Source organism: Solanum stenotomum, chromosome 3, assembly GCF_019186545.1.
Source record: "Solanum stenotomum isolate F172 chromosome 3, ASM1918654v1, whole genome shotgun sequence".
Lineage (NCBI taxonomy): Eukaryota > Viridiplantae > Streptophyta > Magnoliopsida > Solanales > Solanaceae > Solanum > Solanum stenotomum.
Window position 1 is genome coordinate 23969456 of NC_064284.1, and position 23714 is coordinate 23993169.

Sequence of the window (23714 nt, forward strand, 5' to 3'; positions counted from 1 at the left end):
AAATATATATATATATTACCACTACATGTTTTTTTTTGTCATAGTGAAACATGATAAACAAAAATATAACATCTTATTATATATAACGCTCAACATAAGCAGATTCAGGAGGAGGATTTACTCCCAAATTTAAAATCTATACGTATAACAATATCATTTAGAGTGTGATTAATTAATACTATATTAATTAACATAACTTAATGTCTTCGATCTGTTATTTTTGTAAATCCCAAATTATATCAGCTCTCACATAGTAAATACCTAAGTCCATTTGAGTGAAATTCTCTATATTCCCTCTATTTTATCCCTTCAATACATAACATACTTCTTTTCTATCGATTGTTTTATTTGGAGAGCTTTGTAAAATTCACATAAATAAAATAATTATTTTTATTATATCATTTTTTAATATATTAATATAACAAATTTGATATACTGAAAAATAATTATAGTCAATAATAATGATAAATTAATAACAAATTATTTTTTGATTTTTCAATCAAACAAATAAAAAAAAAATTAATTTAGTATAATGACCAGGTGAACAAACCAAGTATTAATTTTATTTTATTACAATTACACTTTCCCCTCTATTTAAATTCCGTTAAAAGAATTTTGGAAGACTTCCCTTAAGACTCAATTAAAGCATTAATATTACAACTTAATAATGTACTATAACAATTAAGGGAAAAAAATGCCATAAAAAACTTTTCCTACTTTTGTTTAAAAGACATTTTTCTGAATATTTTAGTTAAATACAATGATTTTTAAAAGAAAAATGAGATCTTAAATGTATAATTAATTATTTTTCCTACTATTTTATTATTATTAAAAATGTATTATGAGAAAATGTAACTCAAAATAAATTATTGATATAAAATCAATGTTATTGGACTAGTGCACAACACAAGCTATCCGTAACTAGAAAAATAAAAAAAAATGTCTTTATTTATTGTCATTTGTATCTCATGTTTTCTCTTGTTACAATTATTTTGAATTAATGACAAACGTTGAGAATTTGTCCTAAATCATTTTTTTTCTAAATCAAATACGGTCAAATAAAAATGTAATACCAAAAATTTGTGTCAGAGTAATTTTTTAGGGAAAATTTCAAAATAACAACATTTTAGCACTTAATAGGATCACTTAGCTACACTTTCAATATTTATTAAAAATAGCTATATTTTAGTTTGATATGGGGCTGAATTATGTATTTTTTTTCTTTGGTTTAACGTAACAAAATACAACTAAGAAATAATAAATTAGAGAAAATCAGGGGAGAAAATCTTTCAAATTAGGTAAATAGTGCTGAAAATCCTCATTTACGTTACAGAGATTAGGAGAGCCAAATAGGCTCTTCTCTACCTCCTTCGTCAAACTCCATTAGCGACTTTCAATTCTCCATTGACAATCTCCCTTCATCGTAGAAGTCAAGTGGATTGATCAAAGTTTTTGCTGGAAAAAAAGAGATTGATATCAGTGAAGAAGATTTTCAATACAAAATTTGATCAATAGGAGATAATCGACCGGAAAAACTCGTTGAAATACATAATTGGCAGGCAAATCCAATTTGATCTTCGAGCTAGTTTTGATCAAGTATTCAATCAAAAGTTTGTACGTCTGTGTTGAATACAAACAGTCTACTACATTTTGAAATGATAACAATTTCAAAAAGTATACTAAATTCTGAAAAAACACAATCTGTTGAGGAAGGATGCAATATTATGAAAGAAATAAAATACAGGTATACTTATAAAATACAAATCCATTTGGCATACCTATTGGAATGACTACAAATTAAAAAAGAAATACAATGTTCTTAGTAAAAATACAAATGTTGAGTAAAGAAAAATAATTGACAAACAAAAATTAAAATGAATACAATTTAGGTATGAATACGAATTTTGTTTATGCAAGACAAATACAAATTATGTTTATGCAAGATGAATACGTTGTTTATGCAATATGAATACAAAATTAATATGAATACAATTTTGGATTTTTAATGTAAATCTTTTGAAAGTTTTTTATAATTTGTAAAAAAATAAAAAATAATAATTGTGAAACTTTATGAGAGAGAAGCTGGGAGTTTGATTTTAACAAGGAAACATGGAGAGAATGGAAAGTGGGAGAATGTGGGTCTAATTTTTGTTGTAATTAAAGCCCAAATATGTGGGTATCAGTTAGACCTAGAAAAATTAGGAACTAGATTAGGATATATTTTATTTGCTATATAAATAAATATTGTTTTTTAATGAATATTTTAAAGTGTAGCTATTTTTAATAAATAAGTTAGAAATTTTGACTAATTTCATATTTTTTTTTCTATTTTTTATGTATTTATAATAGATATTGAATTTCTTTATTTTCTCATACGCCTACTTATTTATATTTTAAATCTTCTTAACGAAAATTCTAGCTTTATCGACTCCTTCACATATACCGTTTATATATCATTAAATTAGTCCTTATTATTTTTTTTTAGATAGATAGTACTTTCTTCCAAAAACACTACTGCACATATTAACTTCTATTGTGGTTTTTTTTTTTAAATGTAACTCTTCTCAAACTTTTTTACTCAAATACTATGATGAATTAATTAAAAGAATACGTAATATTGACTCCAAAATATTTTAGCCCTTTTGGATTAGTAACATAGAAAAAAAAGACTTACATTTTCAATAGATAAATAATTGGGTTCATTCTTAGACATTGAAATTTAAAATTCAGAATTTTGAAGTCTAAATTGTAATATTCCGAAAAATTTTAAGCTAAGATCTGAATCATTTTGTAGCGCCTCGTAACTCTATTCTTAAAATTTGAATAGTTCGTTGTAAGTGTACTTGAAACAGGTTATTTTCTATTTTCTCATGTGTTATAAAATTCTTTACCAAATAAAATAAGTTCTACTAATAACCTTAAAAAATAGAGATAAATACTTTAAAGTACTATTAACTCAAGTACAATGTCGAAATGGGCCAAGATTTTTAAACTTTATCAAATTTAGTCACTAATCTATTGCTATTTTTGTTTCCTCTATCTTTGCTATCTTTGTTTCCTCTCTCTTTTATTAATTGATTAATTAATTGAAGTTAGTTTCTTCGATGAAGATGATTATTGTAATAGTGGTAATGAAAAAAATTAACTAATTTATTCGTTTTGCTTGTTCGAAGTGAAATGAATAGTCTCATATATATATATATATATATATATATATAAAAAAAATTGAGTACACGTAAATCATTGTTTTTTGAAAAATTACTTATTAAATCATTGTTTAATCTCCGTTATTGGAGTTACCATAAAGTACTAAGTAGACATCCATTTTTTAAGCTTGAAGACTCAAAATTTGAAAATCAATTTCTTGCACCACATTTTATATAATACTCCATTGTATAAACATCTCTCGTATATAAAAATAATTTTTTGAAGAGTTGGGCTACAAATGTAATGCAAGAAATTATATTCTCACTAAATAATCGAAAAAAGATGCTTTTTGGCCCATGCAGGTCTCGAACCTGCGACCTTCGCGTTATTAGCACGACGCTCTAACCAACTGAGCTAATGGGCCAAGTTGTGAGTAAACTTCCATTAATTATTTATTAGTCTCTACTTATTGAAATTATCTTAGTCAAAAGAAGCAGCAACTTTGACAAGCAGACCGAAGAGCGCCAAAGGAGCAGAAAAGAAGGGGCTGTGATCACTTTCCAAAGTGTAAACATGTTGTGGCTTCCATCTTCTTATCATTGCATCTTGCTGTTCCACCTTCAATACTCGATCATGCGTCGTTCGTATGTATATTCTATGCACTCTCTCCGCTCCCTCTCCTTCTTTGAATCGAGCACTTTGTAATGCTTGAATTGGCCCTGGACGCAACAACATTGATGCTAACGTTGAATCCTAAGTAAGAAAAATGAAATATCATTACATTACATGTATGAAGAAAAAAAATCATCAAGGATGACAAAAAGACTAATTAAATATCGGGATTAGTAATCTGAAGATTAAACATCAAAATGTCACATTAGCCCTTCTCTAAATTCTTCTCTCAAAAAAGTCATTTAAGAAAGCCAAAGTTAATTAACTTTTGATATAAAAGTATATCTCACTTTAAACTCAAACAAATATCTTATATTATATCGTGTTTATCTCATTTTTAATCTAATGAAACAAACATCTAATAATCTTAACATTATAATTTATTTCGAAAAAAAATAAGTTGCTTCATCAATCAAACGATCATTTCATGTAGTGTTGGTTAATTATAGTGAAAATTGTTGAGAATATAATTAAATAATATAATAAAAGTGTGCTCTCTAACCGCTTAAATGAATTTAATTACCTCAAGTGGACTCATTTGGTAAATGAATTCCCGTTGTAAACTTTTCTTAACAACAACACTTGTTGGAGGCTTTTCGGGTCCTAATCCAAATCCCATATCATATACATCTCCAAATTCTGATAAATCGGGGACTCCCTGCGAGTTACAATAAAATATTATAAATTTATTATTATTGTAGCTGAATAATTATTAAACCATTATTAGCCTGAATAATTGTAACGTAGCTAGCTGTCCAATTTAGCATAGATTAGGATATATAGGTGTTGCTTAAATAAAGAAATATCCCCCAATCTATGGATTTAATAATTGAGCTAACATAATTGCTTGATGGAAATGTTGTGGTTACATAAATGATAATTAAATTATGTTGAATAATGCAACATAGTTTAATGTGACGTCAGAGTAGCAACTTATAGGACCAAACATTGTATTAATAAATTATAAAATAAATTATTTTACTCTTAAACACGTTTTAAAAAGTCACAATTAATAAAAGAATTGGTTGACTTAAAAAGGGGATAGATCCAAGGTTGGACAAAACTATTGGTTTTAGAAATTCTTAGCTTATATTTGTTATTTAAATTTTTTGCACATTCCTAAACTACTGTTTATATGTCTCTTAAGTAAAATATTTATTAAATAGAGCACAGTTATAAGAAGTAATTCTTTTTTAAAAAAGAAAAGTATGTCACGTAAATTATAGAGTATCAACGTTTTCTATCGATTTAAGAAAAGAAGGTAGTTGTTTACTTACATCTTTAACATCTTGTTGAGACATGAAACCAGTTCTTAGCATGGTTGCTGCAATATACACTGCAACCTTTATTTTCTTTGGGAATTTGTGGATAGCATCTGTTACACTCATTCCTCCAGCGCTATGTCCTACCAATATTACCTATATTTATCCGTCCGATAAACCAATTAATAGCGGATTGATGAGGTATATTCATATCATAATATATGAACAGTTTTTATAATCATGCGTCCTCCATTTCACAAAGAATGACCTAGTTTGACTTGGCACGGAGTTTAAGTAAATAAAGAAGACTTTTGAATCTTGTGGTCCTAAATTAAAGTTATGTCAAATGTACAAAATTGTCCTTAATCTTATGGTCTTAAACATGCCACGTGGAAAGCAAAAAGTAAAATGTTACCAAAAAAGGAAAGAGGTCATTCTTTTTGAAACTGACTAAAAAGGAAAGGAGGTCATTCTTTGTGAAACGGAGGGAGTATATAAATGTTATGATAGGCTTAAAATCAACTTTGAAAACTACTTTAATCCCATATTAATGCAAAGGAAGGTCTAAAACCACAAAAAATTATAATTTAAAAACCCTTTGTTGATATTCAATTAAACTATGTCACATAATTGAATTGAATAGAACATAAGTATATCAAAAATATGCTTGTTGCTTTACAAGAACAAAATTACTATGAGAAGTAAAGCTAGAATATTTAGTTTATGAATTTTAGACCACAATTTTTTTTTTACTTTATGAGTTCTGAATAAATTAATTATTTATACATATTAAGTAAATATTTTAACACAAATATTTATAGGACAAGTATAAGATCGTACCTGTTCATTACGAGGCAAAGATGACAAAAAATCTAGTAGAGGTTTGTTATAGTCATGGAAGGATAGGATAGTGTTAGGGTCAGATGGGTCGATGCCAGCACCTTTAAGGTCAAGAGAGGTGACTTTATAGCCACAATTCTCTATAAGAGACCTAATTTTGTACCAGCACCACCCTCCTCCCCCTATTCCATGTATTAGAACAAAGTGACCTCGTTCTGATCGTTTACACTTCTCCTCCACACCTTCCATCTTCATATCTACACACTCTTCTCCCATCTGTTTCCTCTAATTATAAGATGTTTTTGTAAATAGTATATCTTTTTTCTTCACTTTGTTTCTATTTTAGAGTCGATGAAAATTTCAATTTATAGTTGAGAATTGAGATGGTCTCTCATGTCATATTGTAATACAATATTCCACAACATATTGCTTCGTGTCCTAGTCAACCTATTTTTATTTATTTCTCTTCAAGTAGAATGTTAGATATATATTTTTTTAATCAGATTTTATATTATTCTATGTTTCATTTAGGAACTAGTGGAATATAAAATTTTAAAAACCTTTATGTCTGCAAAAGGTCATAGTAAAGAATATTGGTTGACTTACAAAAAAAAGGGATGGATTCAAAGGTTGGACAAACTTTATTGGATTTAGCACTAATTCTTATTGTTTGACTTTTGAAGTCTAATTAAAATATATTCAAATGAAGTTATGAGCGCATATATTGAATATCACTACTTTATATTCGTCCTTTCATTTAATTATAGGTTCTAAAAGTTAGATGATTTAATTTGGACTTCAAAAGTTAGAATAGTGTATAGATAGATCATATACACTATTATACAAGTTTGATACATGTATATTGTTAAAGTAAATAATGTATCAAAAGAGTTAACTTGTAAGTAACGGTCATATTTATTTATTTTATTTTATACTACTTGATAAAAATAGACTTACAAGTTAATTAGAATAATAAATATTGTTCATAGAACCCGATATAATATTTTTAAAATAGAATAATGCACCGGCCTGGACGTTGACATTGAATTGTTTATTATGGTAAACTTGTTTAAGGAGATTATTACATCTGTAATCATAGGAGTACTAAATTTCATAATGAATCTTTATTCTTATATACTAAATTTCATAATTGACAGCTATAGGACGATAATTCTGTGGTTTTACTTTTCTTTAAGGGACTTTTTATGAGTACTAAGAAAGTAAGATTTGCACTTGTCTAATCCAAATTTCAAAACAGATTTGCATTGTTATTATAAAAAACTGGAAATTGGTTTCGCCCGAAGCATCATCGGACCAATGATCACCCATGACTTTTGTGGCACACTAGTGGTCTAGTGCCACAGAGGCCTTTGATGGTCTTCACTCCGTCAAGCCTGTACGAATAGTGAAGAAGTATAGATTTAATTGGTTGTTGACCAACGGAGTCAATCAAGGGGCTGATTTGCTTTCTAAAAGAAATGGTTTGAGGGACGATGATGACACAAGTCTTCTTTTTAATCTTTTAAGAGCTAGAAAATGTGTTTCTCTGCATAATAATTATCCTCTCTTTAATCAAATAACAGACAAAAATATCCTTTATGAAAAAAACTTTGTTCAAATTTACATTTCCCTCCCTTTCTCAATTTTCATTCACTTCATTTTTCCTTCTTAAAACTCTCAACAAGTTTTTTTTTTTGTAAGATAGTTCTTTTTCTATTGAGAAAAGACATAAATTTCTCTTTGAACTTGTTTTGAAAAGTCAGTTATACGCTTAAACTATCATAGTGATCTATTATACACCTATATTATTCTAAAGTTAATTTTCTTACCCCCTAATACTGATGTGGCAAAAAAATAAAATAAAAATAAAAAATAGGCTCATCAGTTTGAAAATAAAGTAAAAAAAAGAAGCTAGAATCCTCTTTTCTACCCACACCTCTTCTTCTTCACACCCCACCCTTTATCTTCTTCTTCATTCTTTATTTTTATCACACTTTATTTTTTTATCACAATCTAAAAGCACAATTTTTTTTATTCGCAATCAGGTTAATTTCCATAGATTTGTTAGTGATTAATTGTATTTTATCTAGAAAAGTTTTGGTTGATTGTTTCTATCTTTTTCATTTCTTTGACTTTGTTAAAGAAATTTTGGTTGTTAATAAATTTTTGAGTTTGGTGGTGATAGCAACTTTATGGGTTTGGTGGTGATGGGTGGTGAGTGGCAAAAATTAAAATAGGTAATTGAAGGTAATGAAGAAGAAAAAATCAATATTGATAATGGTGGTGGTGATATTTGGTGTTGGGTGACAAAGAAGAAGAAGAATTGAAGGCAATATAGTGGTGGTGAAGAACAAAATCAATAGTGAAGGTGGAGCCGGATATGATTTTCCGATGAAATGAGAATTGAAAATTGGTGGGATTTAGTGATGAAGAAAAATAATTATTAAAGAATTAAAATAATTAATTAGGGATTAATTAGAGTAAAATATAGTTAATAAAAGAAAAGTTAATTAATAAAGAAACAAAATAAAAAATTATAATTTATGACATGACACTGACGTAGTGCTGATGTGGCAGCGAGTGTAATACACCACATAATGTGAGAGTGGTGTTACACGTCTCAGGGTGGTAATAAATTCACTTTTGAATAGTAAAGGTATGTAATAGGTCACCATGATAGTTTAAGCGTGTAATTGACTTTTTGGGACAAATTCAAGGAGAAATCTATGTTTTTTCCCTTAGTCAATTCCCTAAATGGTCAACCAAGTTTAGGGAATTGTCTTGAAATATCATTTATGTTTCATTTAGGTACAAAATATCACTCAACTATCATTATTTTCCTCCAAATATACTTGACACTTCAAAAGCCTCACTCTCTCCTAGTTGGCATGACATGTCATTAAAGTCTTTTTTTTAATAATAGACTAATTTGATTCATTAAATCCATTTAACTAAAATAATGATCATATTATTTAAAATATATATATATATATATTAGTTTATTAAGAATAAATCTTCATACTTAAGAATCTTTTATTATAATTAAACTTTTTTATTTTTTTATGTTATGAAGAATAGGTTTTTAAAACGTATTATAATATCATCAATTTTGAATACTTATAAACATATACATTCAAAAAAACAATCAATATACAAATCACTCACGAATGCTAACTTACATCAATTAATCATAAATAATATAATGAATCAATAATATTAAATGTCAATTAACTATTTTTAAAATTCATGCTTACAATATTTTTTTCTTGAAAAAAAATAGAAAGTGAATAATATTATTACTATTTTTTATCCAAAAAAATAAATACTAAATATCTCAAAAATCTCCTTCTATTCTAGTTGATATGTCATGTTATTAAATCATCATTTTAAAAAATAATAGACCTATTTAATTCATCAAACTTATGTCTCTAAAAATCAAATTTATAAATTACATGAGAATTTATGTAGATTATAAAAAAAAAATTAAAAAAACTAATTCCTTTAAATTTTTTTACCAAACAAAATTCAATGAAAAAAACTTTGTGTGCAATTATTACTTGGTAATTTTCAAAATCCCTAAGTAAATTATTTGAAAATTTTAAGCAATTTTTTTTATAAAATTATTCAAATAAATTTGTAAGGTTGACAAAAAAAGGTTGGTAAGAAAGAGAAAATTATTATTTAACTTTTTTTAATTTAATTTTTTATTCTTATTCTTTTATTGCTATATTATATTATATTTTAACTTATCATACAATTAAACACCAATATATATTCTTATCTCATCCCAAATTCATGAAATACAAGTAATAATTGAATTACCTATTTTAATTCAATAATATACATATTATATGAGATTAATATATTGATAAATAAAGATCAAAATTTTATTTTCTAATATAAATATTTTTCACTTTCTATTTTCTTTTCAAAAAAAGATCTTGTAAGTATGGATTTCAAAGTACCCAATTAATTATTTTTAATAGTTAATTGACCTTTAATATTATTGATCTATTAAATAATATATGATTAATTGATGTAAGTTAACATTCATGAGTGATTTATATATCAATATTTTTTGAATATATGTGTTTATAAGTATTCAAAATCGATGGCATTATAGTAAGTTTTAAAAGACTATTCTTCGTAGCATAAAAAAAATAATTATAAAAGGTTCTTAAGCATGAAAAATTCTTCTTAATAAACTAATATATACTTTTTAGAAAATAATAAGATCATTATTTTAGTTAAATGAGTTTGATAAATTAAATAAGTCTATTCTTAAAAAAAAAAAAGCTTTAATGACATGGTATGCCAACTAGGAGAGAGTGAAACTTTTGAAGTGTTGAGTAAATTTGGGGGAAAATAATAATAGTTGAGTGATATTTTGATCATAAATGATATTTCAAGGCAATTTCCTAAACTTGGGTGATCATTTAGGAATCGACTCCTTTTCCTTTTTCTATTTAAAGTAAATAAAAGTGGCATAGGAGATCATTTCTATTGTTGGTCACAGACAGTAAAGTATGATAGAACTAAGGTTGGGGACTTGGGATGATTGAATATATATTACACATAAGAAAACAGTTCACATGCAATAAGTGTACTTAAAAAATAAAGCCTAGGTGGCCTCGTGAGCTTACTGCAAAAAGGGAAAACATCATATCATATATGATTAATGTAGTTAAACATACATATTGGACTTTATAAATATATATAGTAGCTTTTACATTAAAACTTAGGAATTAGCAAAATACAAATTTTATAGTTAAATAACAAAATATGTTACTAATCTTATTTAATGATGGATCAGATCGATTATAGTATTAGCTATGAGCGATTTAGTCACGAATTAACAATAAAGTTTGTAGCTCACTTCATTTTTATTTTTAAAATATTGCTACTACAATTCCTAATATGGTTGTGTAAAGCGTTTTTATCCAGAAGACTAGATGTTCCTTAAGTCAATTTTTGGTTTAAAGTTAGACATAAATCTGGTAAAATATACTAGCACAGGGTGGCATAAAGGGTGGAGCCAAACAACATTGATTGAGAAAGAAAGTAATTAGAAATGATTTAAGCTAAACATGGACCATGCAATTCATTTTTCTCAATTTTGGCAATTAAATATCAAGAGAAACAAGTTCAGCCAAAAGAAAATATTCTTTTTTCAAAGTCATGACACATCAGTTCGGGTTGGTGCAATAGCAACCGTAAAAGTTGTAACATTTTCAATTGCCATTTTTCATTGTCAAAAATTGGCAAACTTGATTCAATAAGAAATAAACAAAATTGCAAACTTATCACAATAACAACGACAAAGTTTTTATACTTTTTAAATCGTTGTATACAAGTATGAACTTTAATATTCCAATGAAATTGAAATCACTATTCACACTTTATTGGAGTAGAAAACCACACATGCTTTATTCTCCAACCATAAATACAGACTAAAAAATAAAACAGTTATTTCTTTAAGATTGTTATCTAATATGTATTAACAAATAATATAGCATTAACTTTGCAGAAAAACATAAACAACAAAGTCTAAAGCGTGTAATAAAAACAAAAATTAATGAATGTAAAGAGAACAGGACCTGTAACAGCAATATGAAACAGAAAGAAAAAAATCGGGCCACTAAATGCACAATGTATTCTTAAGGAAATTATTTCCCTCCAATAACCTAGGTTTAAAGGAATAGATTCTATCCTGGGAGGATAGAGCGATTTTACTCACTAGTATATCGGTATTGGTGTCAGTGAGCCACTCAACGAGAGAAAAATACATTATTAATTGTGCAGAAAAAAAAAGTTCAAAAATTTCGTAGTCGAAAGTTGGAGAAATCACGAATATTTATAGCCAATAGAAGTATTTGTTTTTTGAATATTTGCAACCTTTCAGAACAATCACTAAGACATATATGTTCTTGAAAGCTTGCAACCTTTCAGAATAGACATGAAAACGGTGGAAAATTTTAAATTAAACGGGAAAAAAGTGAACCTGGTCGCGTGGATCTGATTCTGGGTTGGATCATTTTGGGTTGGCCATTTAATGACAAAAAATAATATCTCAATCATTTTTCAAAGCCAAAGTCGAGCGATGACAGCAATGCGAGGGAGTCCCTCTTTCCAACCCATTTAACAACTAGTAGCTAGAAGTGTTTCCTTATTTAAACACTTGAACTTTTTTTTCCACCATCAATAATGGAAAAATGCTTTTTACTGAAGCATAAGAAAACTTTTCATATTTTCTTTTTTCATCTTCCCTTCATTTCTCATTTATTCTTACTATATATCTAACAGAAATAAGTTTAAATTAAGTATAGTGTTTAGGTAAATTAAATGAGGTACCACGAGTAGAATGTAATTGTTTGACAAACTTCACAAATGTGTTTTGATTACCAAATCAAAGTTTAGATAAGTTTGCTAGTATGAAGTCAAATTTCAAATAATTTTGTTTGAAATTTGAGAATACATTTAGATAAATTTCAAACAGAGATGTCATATTTTCCCCTTTTACTATTAAAAAAAAAAAGGTTAAATATTGTTTCCAGTTATATTATTGGTCTATATATTTCCTAAATGTTATTCTATTGGTTCACCTAGGGGTGTTCGTAGTTCGGTTTGGATCGGTTATTAGTTAAAATCAAAATCAAACCAACCTGGTCGGTTTTTTAAATATCTAAAACCAACCAAACTAAATGAAAAAAATAACCGTCGATTTGGTTATTGACGGTTTGGTTCAATTTTTCTAGTTTATTTCAATTTGAATATAATAGAATTTTGAGGACATATGTATCTTGATAGCCACAAACACCTAGTACATGAACAATCTACTGAAAAACTATTGTTGGTTCAATTTAGCAATTAAACAATACTGAAGTTATCATTACACGAACAAAGTGATTCAATTAAAAGAAGGTGTAACTATCTTATGAAAGGTATGGTAGGTAAAGACTAAAGTAATGAATTTTGATGGACTTGGACTTATGATTGTAATAGATGAGCTAAAATTTAAGTGTTGGACTAGAGAAATTAGTAAAGTTAAAGACTTAAGTTACTTAAAATTTAACAAAATATTTATATTTTATTTATGAATAATATATAAATAATTATAAAATATATATATATATATATATATATATATATATATATAATTTATCTGTTCGATTTGGTTATTTTTGCAGTTTTTTAGTAAAACCAAAACCAAACCAAATAGTATCGGTTTTTCAAAATTTAAAACCAAACTTAACCAAATCAAACCAAATATCAATTTTTTAATTGGTTTGGTTCGAATTGTGGTTCGATTTAATTTTTTAACCATAACCATGAACAACCCTAGGTTCACCCATACAGGGGCGGATCTACGTGTATGGGTGGGGGTGCCACCAGACCCAGTAGTTTCGATTAAAACTTTGTATAAATTTGGATAAATGTATATGATATTAATATATATTAAATTTGTCACCCACTAAAAAAAAATTGTGAAAGGTGCCACTGGCAGAAGACTCAGTCTACCACACCTAGAATGCGGGTCCGAACTTGCTTCGGGCATTATTTTTTGGCTTGCTCGAAGAGCTTCTCGGCTCTTATTTTTATTAATGTGCGAAGGATTTTTAGTATTATTTTTTTCTTCCATTGGTTCTTATTTATTTGCTTGCCTTTATTAATTTAAATCGACTCATTTTTGCTGTAATTAATTTTTAATTTTTTGTACTTTCTCTTTCACTAATTATTAATCTCTTGATATGAGTATTACGTGTGTATTTTTTATCAATTAATGAGTACTGAATTATGAACGTCACATAAATATTACTAAGAATATATTTAAATTTTTTTAAAATATAAGTTTTAAAAATGATGAATATTATTATGTTAGAGTTCTTTTAATTTAAAGGTTCTTCCGATCTTCACCGACTTTCTTACTAAGTAAGATGACTGGGTTAAAACTACAATTTTTATTCTTTCTCCACTATATATTTGCAACAACACACAAATACAATGAAATATGAATATTTTAAGTTAACACTATTAGATGGTTTGTACAAGTTCAAATTTTTAATGTGAAAAATCTTTTTTTCCGCAAAATTTTAGAGAATAAGGCCTCTAATTCCAAGACAATGAAATATGAATATTTTAAGTTAACACTATTAGATGGTTTGTACCAGTTCAAATTTTTAATGTGGAATTTTTTTCCCGCAAAGTTTCAAAGAATAAGGCCTCTAATATCTTAAAATAAAAAATCGAATTGTGTTGTTATCTCTAACCTCAGAATATCTAAAAGAAAATATTACAAACATGCACGTTTGATCAATTTGTTTATAAAAAAAAGAAGATAGATAACCCGAATTATAATCTAAAAATGAAGGAACTGACCCTTTTGTCTTACTTGGACGATGTGGCACCCAAGACCTCCAAATCCTAGATCTGCCTCTGCATCCATATATGTTCTTAAGCCATTGTTTAGTAGCTAGTTAAAGTTATGCGGATATTAGTAATGTACGTAGGGATTAGTTATGAGTGAATTTATGTGTTATTTATGCAAGTATTAGTTATGCAGAAATAAATTATTCATGTATTAGTTATGCACAAGACCTCCAAATCCTAGATTTGCATTTGCATCCATATAAGTTCTTAAGCCATTGTTTAGTAGCAAGTTAAAGTTATGCGAATATTAGTAATGTACGTAGGGATTAGTTATGAGTGAATTTATGTGTTATTTATGCAAATATTAATTATGCAGAAATTAATTATTCATGTATTAGTTATGCACATATTAGTTATTCCACCTTTTATCCTGTATAAAATAATACATAATACATAATACATAAATTTTCTCATAATTTATACAAGTATTAATTGTGTGGGTTTCTAAACTGTCAACCAAATACCGTATTAATTTTATACATGAATAACATATTTTGTATCTATCTACCAAGTGTCATATAAATTATACTAAAATTAATACATGAATAACACAAACCTTATCCAACTACTAAATGATTAATGTCATAAAAGTGACTCAAACATGTCATTTCTTAGGATTAATTCATTTCTACATAATAATATTTTCTTAATTAATCCCTCTATTAATACGAAAAAGGGTCATATTTTCCCCTATACTCTTTGAAAAAGGTTATATTTGCTTTTCGTCATACTTTTTTTGATATATTTGCATCTGTCATCCAACTTTAGGCACATATTTGCCCTTGAATAGTTAAGTCTTATGTACTACTTTTATTATCCTATGTGGCACCTACGTGAATGTCACGACCCAAAAGTCAAGATCATGATGGCACACACCCCAACCCCCTCCCCCCCTCAATAAGGTGTTGTAAGCCAAAAATAACACACATACGAGACTCTCGAAGGGAAGTCAAGCCACAAACAATAGAAAAGAACAACAAAGAATATCTCAAACTCTGGTAGCATAAGTATAAAGAGCATCCAATACAACTTTAGAGTATAAAACATATCACAATTCTCTAATAAGAAATAAAGACTGGAACATGAGATGAAACTAATGGTGATCCAAAAATGGGATCTCACCACCACTCCGAAAAAGATCATCTCCAAAGCTAGAAATGATCAGCCACCGCGGGGAGTACCTTGACTAGAATCTGTATAAAAAAAAATGATACAGAAGTAGCTAGGAGTGAGTACAATCCACAAGTACTCAGTAGGCTTGACCGACTGAACAAAAGGAATTAATCAACCTATGAAATAAACTAAGGAACGCTTCCACCTGCATACAGAAAAGTCCCATTCCGACATCGATGCCGCCAATTTATAATGAACGGTGCGAGTAAAGTAAACACAGAAGTCACAACATTTCTCGCAGCCAATCAATTCAAAATATTAATGTAGTGTAATGAGATAATGCAATTATGTGGTGAAAAGGTGGAATCAAGGTTGTCGCATAACTTGTCATATACACCATGTCGAGCTAAGGCTCTAGACAAGGACCCATGGGGGACTCACAATCCATCTACCAAATCACAATCTCAATATCTCATCAACTTGCTACCTCAACTTAGTCAAGGATATAAGAAGGTGTCTCATTTTCTTTCTCAAAAGGAATCTTCATATTTTTCTCAATTTCCCAAGAACATGATATGATGAATGATGATGAATGCATCACAACACATATATAACATGGAGGCAATAATCAACTCAACATGTATCAACAATCTAACTTTTTCAAAACTCAATTGAATCATCATATACACCCTCATATGAAAAATAGTAGGAAAGAGTTCATTTGAAATAAGTGAAATCCATTTAGAAAGTATTTCGTTTACTCAAAGCTTTATAAAGTTTCCAACTCATCCCCTGACTCGGGCATTATAAGTCAAATAACATTACAAGCCTCTCTCACAGGGAACTTATGAATCATATGCTCTCAAAGCAAATATAACAACAATTAAGGCCTCAACACAGGATAAACAACACATACAAGCCCCCACACGGGCAATACAATATAATCAAGTCTCCACACGGGCAACACAATACAACTCACAATCCAAAATCATACTACGATCCCCTCTCATAATCTAAGACATAAGAATGATCAATTATCCAATCCCAGTCTAGGAGAATGATAAACCAAACCTACCTCAAGGCTGAAACTTCATCCGAACAACTCTAGTGGAGTAAATCCTCAACCACACGCTAACTAAAACGATCCTCAACTATCAATAATGAAAAGATTTCATCAAAAGGAGTCCAATAATACCATATTGATAGGACTTTAAATCGGGATAAAATAGTTCAAAAATCACTTCGGAAATCAAAAGGGTAAAAACAAAATTTTAGTTAAAAATCAATTTCTACAAGTCAAGAGGTGTTCGTGGTTGAAAACCCATTAAAAACAAGCAAGAATCGAGCTCTAAATCAAGAATTTACTATATTCACAACTTTAGGAGAAAAACCCCAAAACCCACATTTGAAATGCGGTCAAAATGAGAAATTTTGGAAAAACTTTGTCAAAATCAGTTTACCCACCATATAAGGATCTAAAATTCTGAAATTCAATAAAAACCCATTTCAAATCGACCTTCAAATCAATAATTTTTTATTTCTCTACTTTGGGGTTTGAAATATCAACTTAATAGATAGAAATCATGAAATATGAAAGAGATATTCTTGGGAAAAGAGTAAAATATGGTTAGAAATACGTACCCAATGATTATGAAAGAAAAACGCATTAAAAATCACCTCAAACCGACTTTTCTAGCTCCCAAAATATCAAAAATATGAAATGGGTTCGAATAGATATTTAACATATAAAGCCCATTTTTGTCGCCAAAAGTCTATTGTTTTGCCACTAAAAGTTTGCACCAACAACCTTGAAATACATCTTTTTGACCCTTGAAACTCAATTGGAATTCTATAAACACGAACCAATAGTGCAAATTCATCATAAAACATGTTTTGGAACCAAACTAATTGTCGGATATAAAAAAAAGGATGGTTATGACCGACCCTCGGAACCCATTTAGGCAAAAAAATCAACTTTTTTCCTAAACACTCAACTCTCAGCCTAAGGCCTCGAAAACATTACCAGCCACTCTACCAACTCAAACACAACATTTCCGAACGCGATGGAACTGACGAAATTCCCGTTTGAAGCTCGAAACTCAAATTGTTGACCGAAGTCAATCCTATCAAGAATTCTCAACTCAAGAGGGATCAAATTACCGAAAACACACCCGATCGCATCAGGAACCTCATCAACCATTCTCGAACACAAGCTAAGCATAAAAATGCTACGGGAAGGGTAAAATAATCATTTTACAATTAAAAACAAAATCACAAGAAATAGGACATTACAGTGACACACCTACATGGATATATGTATATTTGTTCTATTTAAAATTTTCTCTTATTTTTATATTATACCCAATTCAATATCATACCCATTCATCTAACCCATAAAACCCAATTCCTAAATATCCACCAATCGGGCTAATCCATCGGTGGCCCCCTAAACTTGGCACCAACTTTCACTTGTACACTTTAACTAGGCTTTGTTCATTTTAAGCACCTCATGTCAAACCTCATTGTGTCATTTTGACACTTTTTATATTTTCAAAACCGCATTTTAAGTGCGTACATCCAGACGCCTCTTATGTGGAAAAATAAACGAATTGGTATGTGACACGTGGAAATTTTATTTTATTTTTAAAAATCTCAATTTTACTTTCTTTTTTTCTTTCTTCTTGATCCCAAACCCCAAGCCCCCACCTCTTTTCTTCTTCTTCTTGCGCCTCCTTCCCCATCATCTGTTCTTCTCCATCAAAAAGGCAAGGACATAGGTTAATTTACAAAGTAAAATACGTTTTGGAGAATAAGGAAAATCATACCAAATCAAAAAGTTTTTATATGACATTTAAAAGAAGATGATTTCTTGTGTTACTACGATTGGGATTTACAATGAAGGATATGTAAAATAAATTTCTTTTTTTTTCATTGGAGGTTGTTCTTTATTTCTTTTTTATTCCTTGAAATCAATTTAATTTTCAATGGAGAAGGTAAGAATGTAAATCAGTTTTTCCATTTGAAAGAAGTTGATTTCTTTTTTTGTTCCCTTGAAATTGATTTTGTTTTTGAATATGAATCAAGATGCAAATTCGATTTTCAAAGAAGATGGAAGAATCAAAGAGTGTAACCTAGTAAAATATTGTAGAATTTTTTTAAAAAGTTATGTGGTGATGGAGGATGGTAGAAGGTGAAGAAGATGGAAGGGAGAAAGCAAGGAAGAAGAAGGAGAAGAAAATATTTACAAAAAAATTCAGAATATTTACAAAAAAAAGTCTCTAACGCGCTCAAAATTCGTGTAGCACACATACTATGCTTAGTCAGCAAAAAGTGTCAAAATGACACAACGAGACGCGACATGAAGTGTTTAAAATGAAAATCCTTCAGTTGAAGTGTCTAAGTGAAAGATTGTGCCAAATTTAGGGGGCCACCGATGGGTTAGCCCTCCACCAATCTAACCCATAAAATCCATCTATTACATCGTCACTTTTACGAGGTAACAACAAGCAAACGTGGCTTCATCTATGTCTTGATTCAATTTGGCCAATTTCACTACTAAAAAACTGTCAAAAAGCGACGGACTGTGTCGCTTTTTTTGCCAAAAGCGATGGAAAAGCGACGCAGTCAATCTCGCCGCTTTTTGGCTTGACGCTTTTCCAAAAGCGACGGATTGCTCGCTTATTATTTTTTTTTATAATTTTTTTTTGTTGAATAATGCGACGCCGTCCGTCGCTTTTTTAATTATTATTTTTAATTTACAAAAAGAGACGAAGTCCATCGCTTTTCTTAATTTAATTTTTTTAGAATCTTGAAAAGCGACGGACGACGTCTCATTGTCCGTCGCTTTTCTGAAAATGAAATTTTGAAAAATTCAGAAAAGCAACGGACTAAAGGACCCTGTCCATCGCTTTTCTGGATTTTTTCAAAAAATAAAACCCAGGAAAGCGACGGACTAAAGGACCCTCTCCGTCGCTTTTCTGGGTTTTGTAAAAAATAAAATCCAGAAAAGCGACGGACAAAACCACCATGTTTGTCACTTTTTTTGTAATTTTTTTGACAGCAGAAAGTTTATGCTGCCCACCTTCAAAAGCAATTCAATTCAATTCAGCCCCAATCAAACACAAAACATTATAAAGAAGCTATACAAAATATAAAACAACAAACTTAAATTAGCATTCAAAAATATCTAGATCACAATTTAAAGACTTATAAAGTCTTTCAAAATTACAAAAATTCGTTTCAAAATCCTACAATAATTCAAGATTTCTAAAGTTCACAACTTAAAGTTCTAAAATCTCACAATAATTCAAGATTTCTAAAGTTTACAACCTAAAGTTCTAAAATCCTACAATAATTCAAGATTTCTAAAGTTTACAACCTAAAGTTCTAAAATCCTACAAATATTCAAGTTCTCTAAAGTTGACAACTTAAAGTTCTAAAATCCTACAAAAATTTAAGTTCTCTAAAATTCACAACTTAAAGTTCTAAAATTCTACAATAATTCAAGATTTCTAACGTTTCACAACCTAAAGTTCTAAAATCCTACAAAAATTCAAGTTCTCTAAAGTTTACAACTTAAAGTTCTAAAATCCTACAATAATTCAAGATTTCCAACACTCACAACCTTATAAATTTCTAAAATCTCACAATAATTCAAGATTTCTAAAGTTAACAACTTTAAGTTCTAAAATCCTACAATAATTCAAGATTTCTAAAGTTCACAACCTAAAGTTATAAAATCCTACAATAATTCAAGTTCTCTAAAGTTCACAACTTAAAGTTCTAAAATCTTGTAAAAATTCAAGTTCTCTAAAATTCACAACTTAAAGTTCTAAAATTCTACAATAATTCAAGATTTCTAACGTTTCACAACGTAAAGTTCTAAAATTCTACAAAAATTCAAGTTCTCTAAAATTTACAACTTAAAGTTCTAAAATCTTGCAATAATTCAAGATTTCTAACGTTCACAACCTTATAAAGTTCTAAAATCCTACAAAAATTTAAGTTCTCTAAAGTTCACAACTTTAAGTTCTAAAATCCTACAATAATTCAAGATTTCTAAAGTTCACAACCTAAAGTTCTAAAATCCTACAATAATTCAAAATTTCTAAAGTTCACAACCTAATTAAAGTTCTAAAATCCTACAAAAATTCAAGTTCATATCTAATTTCTAGAATTTCTAAGTTCAAGAATTTCCAAGTTCAAGAATTTTCAAGTTCAAGAATATAATTCAAGTAACCCAATTTTCAACAACAATATAATATATAAGCACAAATACAATGATAAATTGGAAAACTCAACTAATCTAACTTCTAATTTCTAATTATTTACTATTTCTAACTTCTAATACTTATTAATTTACAATCATATTTAAAAACCCTCAATTTAAAAGAAAACTAACCCTAAAATCTAAAATCCTCAATTCTCTCCCTAACTAACAATAATCAAATGTACAAATTAACAATTGAATAACACAATTCAACAAACTAAAACAATATACAAACTAAGAAATCAAATCTAATTACTAGAATTGAAAAAAAAAAAACTAAAATTAAACCCTAACCTTATAACAAGAAAGAGAGGCACTTGGGGAATTCTTTTGGGTGGCAGCAGAGGGTGGGCCGGTGACGGGGCGAGAGAGGTGGTGGCGGTGATGGGCGGTGGTGGCGTTGACATGCGGTGGTGCGGCGCAGGCGGGATTCTTAGAGAGAACAGAGAGAAAGACAGATGAGAAATTTGGGGGAAAACTCGTCTCTGGTGCAACATAATTAAACAAAAAGCGGCGGACAACGTCTCTTTGTCCGTCGCTTTTCAAAAAATGTTTGACCAACGTTTTGACCAAAAAGCGACGGACTAAACGATACTGTCCGTTGCTTTTTTAAAGTGTTTGACCAGATATTTTCACCAAAAAGCGACGGACTAAGAGATGTTGTCCGTCACTTTTTTAAAAATAATTAATAAAATAAAATAAATTAAGAGCGACGGACAGCGTGGTTATTGTTTAATTTATATATAATTATTTCTTATAAAAAGCGACGGACGACGTATATATATATATATATATTAAATAAATAATTATTAATTATATATCTATTTGGCGTAAAAATCCGCGAAAAAAAAAGCGACGGACTAAGAGATGCATTCCGTCGCTTTTTGTAAAATAATTTAAAAAATAATCATTTTTATTAAAAAGCGACGGACAGTGTGACAAATAACGTCACTTTTTGGAGTGATGTCGTCCGTCGCTTTTCTGTCTGTCATTTTTAGCAGTTTTTTAGTAGTGTTCGACGTTGAAATAATATTGAAATGGTGGTTAAATTATGCTGATGTACTGCTTGAATTTGTGTAGATAGGTTGCAAAAAGGAAGTGTTGAAATTTGTATTAACATAGTGCTGAAATTGTGGTTAAGATTTTTGTGTGTTGAAATGGTGGTTAAATTGTGCTAAAATGGTATTGAAAGAGTGTTGAAAGTGACGATATAAGGTGGATATTTAGGATTTGGGTTTTATGGGTTAGATGGGTGGGCATAATATTGAGTTGGATATAATATTAAATTAACAGAAAATTTTAAATAGAACAAATATATATATATATATATAGGTACGCAATGTAGGCGCCACATAGGATAATAAAAGTGGGGACATAAGATTTAACTATTCAAGGACAAATATGTGTCTAAAATTGAATGGTAGTGCAAATATATCAAAAAAGTATAACGAATGATAAATATAACCCTTTTTCAGAGATTACAAGGACAAATATGACCCTTTTCCGTTATTAATATATGTATTATATTCCCTCTGTCCCTTTTTACTTATCAAATTTTGATTTTTTACTTGTTTCTTTTTATTTGTCAATTTTGACAAATCAAGAAAAGACAATATTTTACCTAATATACCCTCAATTTATTTAGAGAGTTGATGCTTTTGAAAAATGTAGAACTTCATTAATAAATAAATTGATTTTGAAATTCTATCAATTAATAAGAATAAAATGATAAACTCACTATATTAATTATTATTTTCTTAATAAATATTTCAAGTTAAAATTGGACTAAGTAAACAGAGAATGAGGGAATATAACTCTAATTAGGAGTAATTTCCCTGGATAGTCATCCATGTATGGGAAATTACTTAGGAATATCACTTATGTTTGTTTTAGGACCACAATATCACCCAACTTTACATCTTTTCCTTAAAATATACTTGACACAAAAAAGCATTATCTCTCTCCTAATAGGATGTCATGTCACATTATTCCTTTTTTATTATTATCATTTTTTTAAAAAAATTTAGACAACCCATATTACCTAGTAAAAAAAAATTACATAGCCCAAAAATTTCTACCCTAGTTCTGGGGGATAAGGCGGCAAATCCAAATATGAGCTCCTCCGATTTTTCAAGAAAATATGTGGCTTCCTCCAGTTTTTCAAGCAAGATAATGTTTTTATATTTGCACTAATGGGCAATGGCACCTTTTTGTTGAATCCGGAACCAAAATGACAATTTTTTTTCTTTAAAAAACAAAAACGTCATATCAAAAAAAAATTTAACCAAAAGGGTTAAATCGCTCCTGACGGAGCGATTTTGTTCTAACAAAAATTGACGTCATTCCGCTAAAAGAAATAAAAATCACTGCAGCGATTTTCTCAAAAAAATATTTTTCTTTAAAATCGCTGCTATAGCAGCGATTTTGTTTAAGAATTTTTTTAAAAAAAGTTTTGAAGTTAAATTGGTTAAATTGCTGCTGTAGCAGTGATTTTGTTTGAGAAATTAAATTTTTTTAAAAAAAATATCCTACCCTTGCAGAGAATTTAATAAAAATAAAAAAATAATAAAACTGAAGCCAGCGATTTTCATAAAAAACTTTTTTTAAAAAAATCTTTACCCTTCAGCGATTTAAATGAAAATTAAAAAAAAAATTAAAACTGAAAACTGCTGATTTTTTCTTTAAAAAACTTGTTGTTTTTTTTTTAATGGCTGCCGCCGGAAATTTATGTAATTTAAAACTTGTTCTTTATGTTTTTTTTTAATTCCTTAACAAAAATAGTTTTTTTTTTTTTTATATATATAGCAACGATTTTAAAGAAATAATGATTTTTTTTTTGAGGCAGCGATTTTCATTTCTTTTAACAAAACGGCGTCAATTTTTGTCAGAAGAAAATTACTCCGTCAGGAGCGATTTTGCCCTTTTGGTTAAATCATATTGTCAAACTACAAAGGATATAATTTTTTAAAGAATTAAAAAAAATG

The 23714-nt window shown here is 28.7% G+C and overlaps 1 protein-coding gene and 1 non-coding gene across 2 annotated transcripts; both read right to left on the reverse strand.

The window, feature by feature from the left end:
• Positions 1 to 3497: 3497 nt before the first annotated feature.
• Positions 3498 to 3571, reverse strand: TRNAI-AAU (transfer RNA isoleucine (anticodon AAU)). The gene has a single exon. It is a non-coding gene; the product is annotated as a tRNA-Ile (tRNA).
• On the reverse strand, positions 3536 to 6197 carry LOC125860755 (methylesterase 17-like). The gene is made up of 4 exons (XM_049540774.1): positions 5922 to 6197; positions 5097 to 5237; positions 4343 to 4477; positions 3536 to 3900 (listed from the first exon to the last, which is right to left on the reverse strand). Exons 1-4 carry the CDS (start codon positions 6195 to 6197, stop codon positions 3628 to 3630), a joined length of 825 nt encoding a protein of 274 aa, XP_049396731.1. The 3' UTR covers positions 3536 to 3627.
• Positions 6198 to 23714: the final 17517 nt, after the last annotated feature.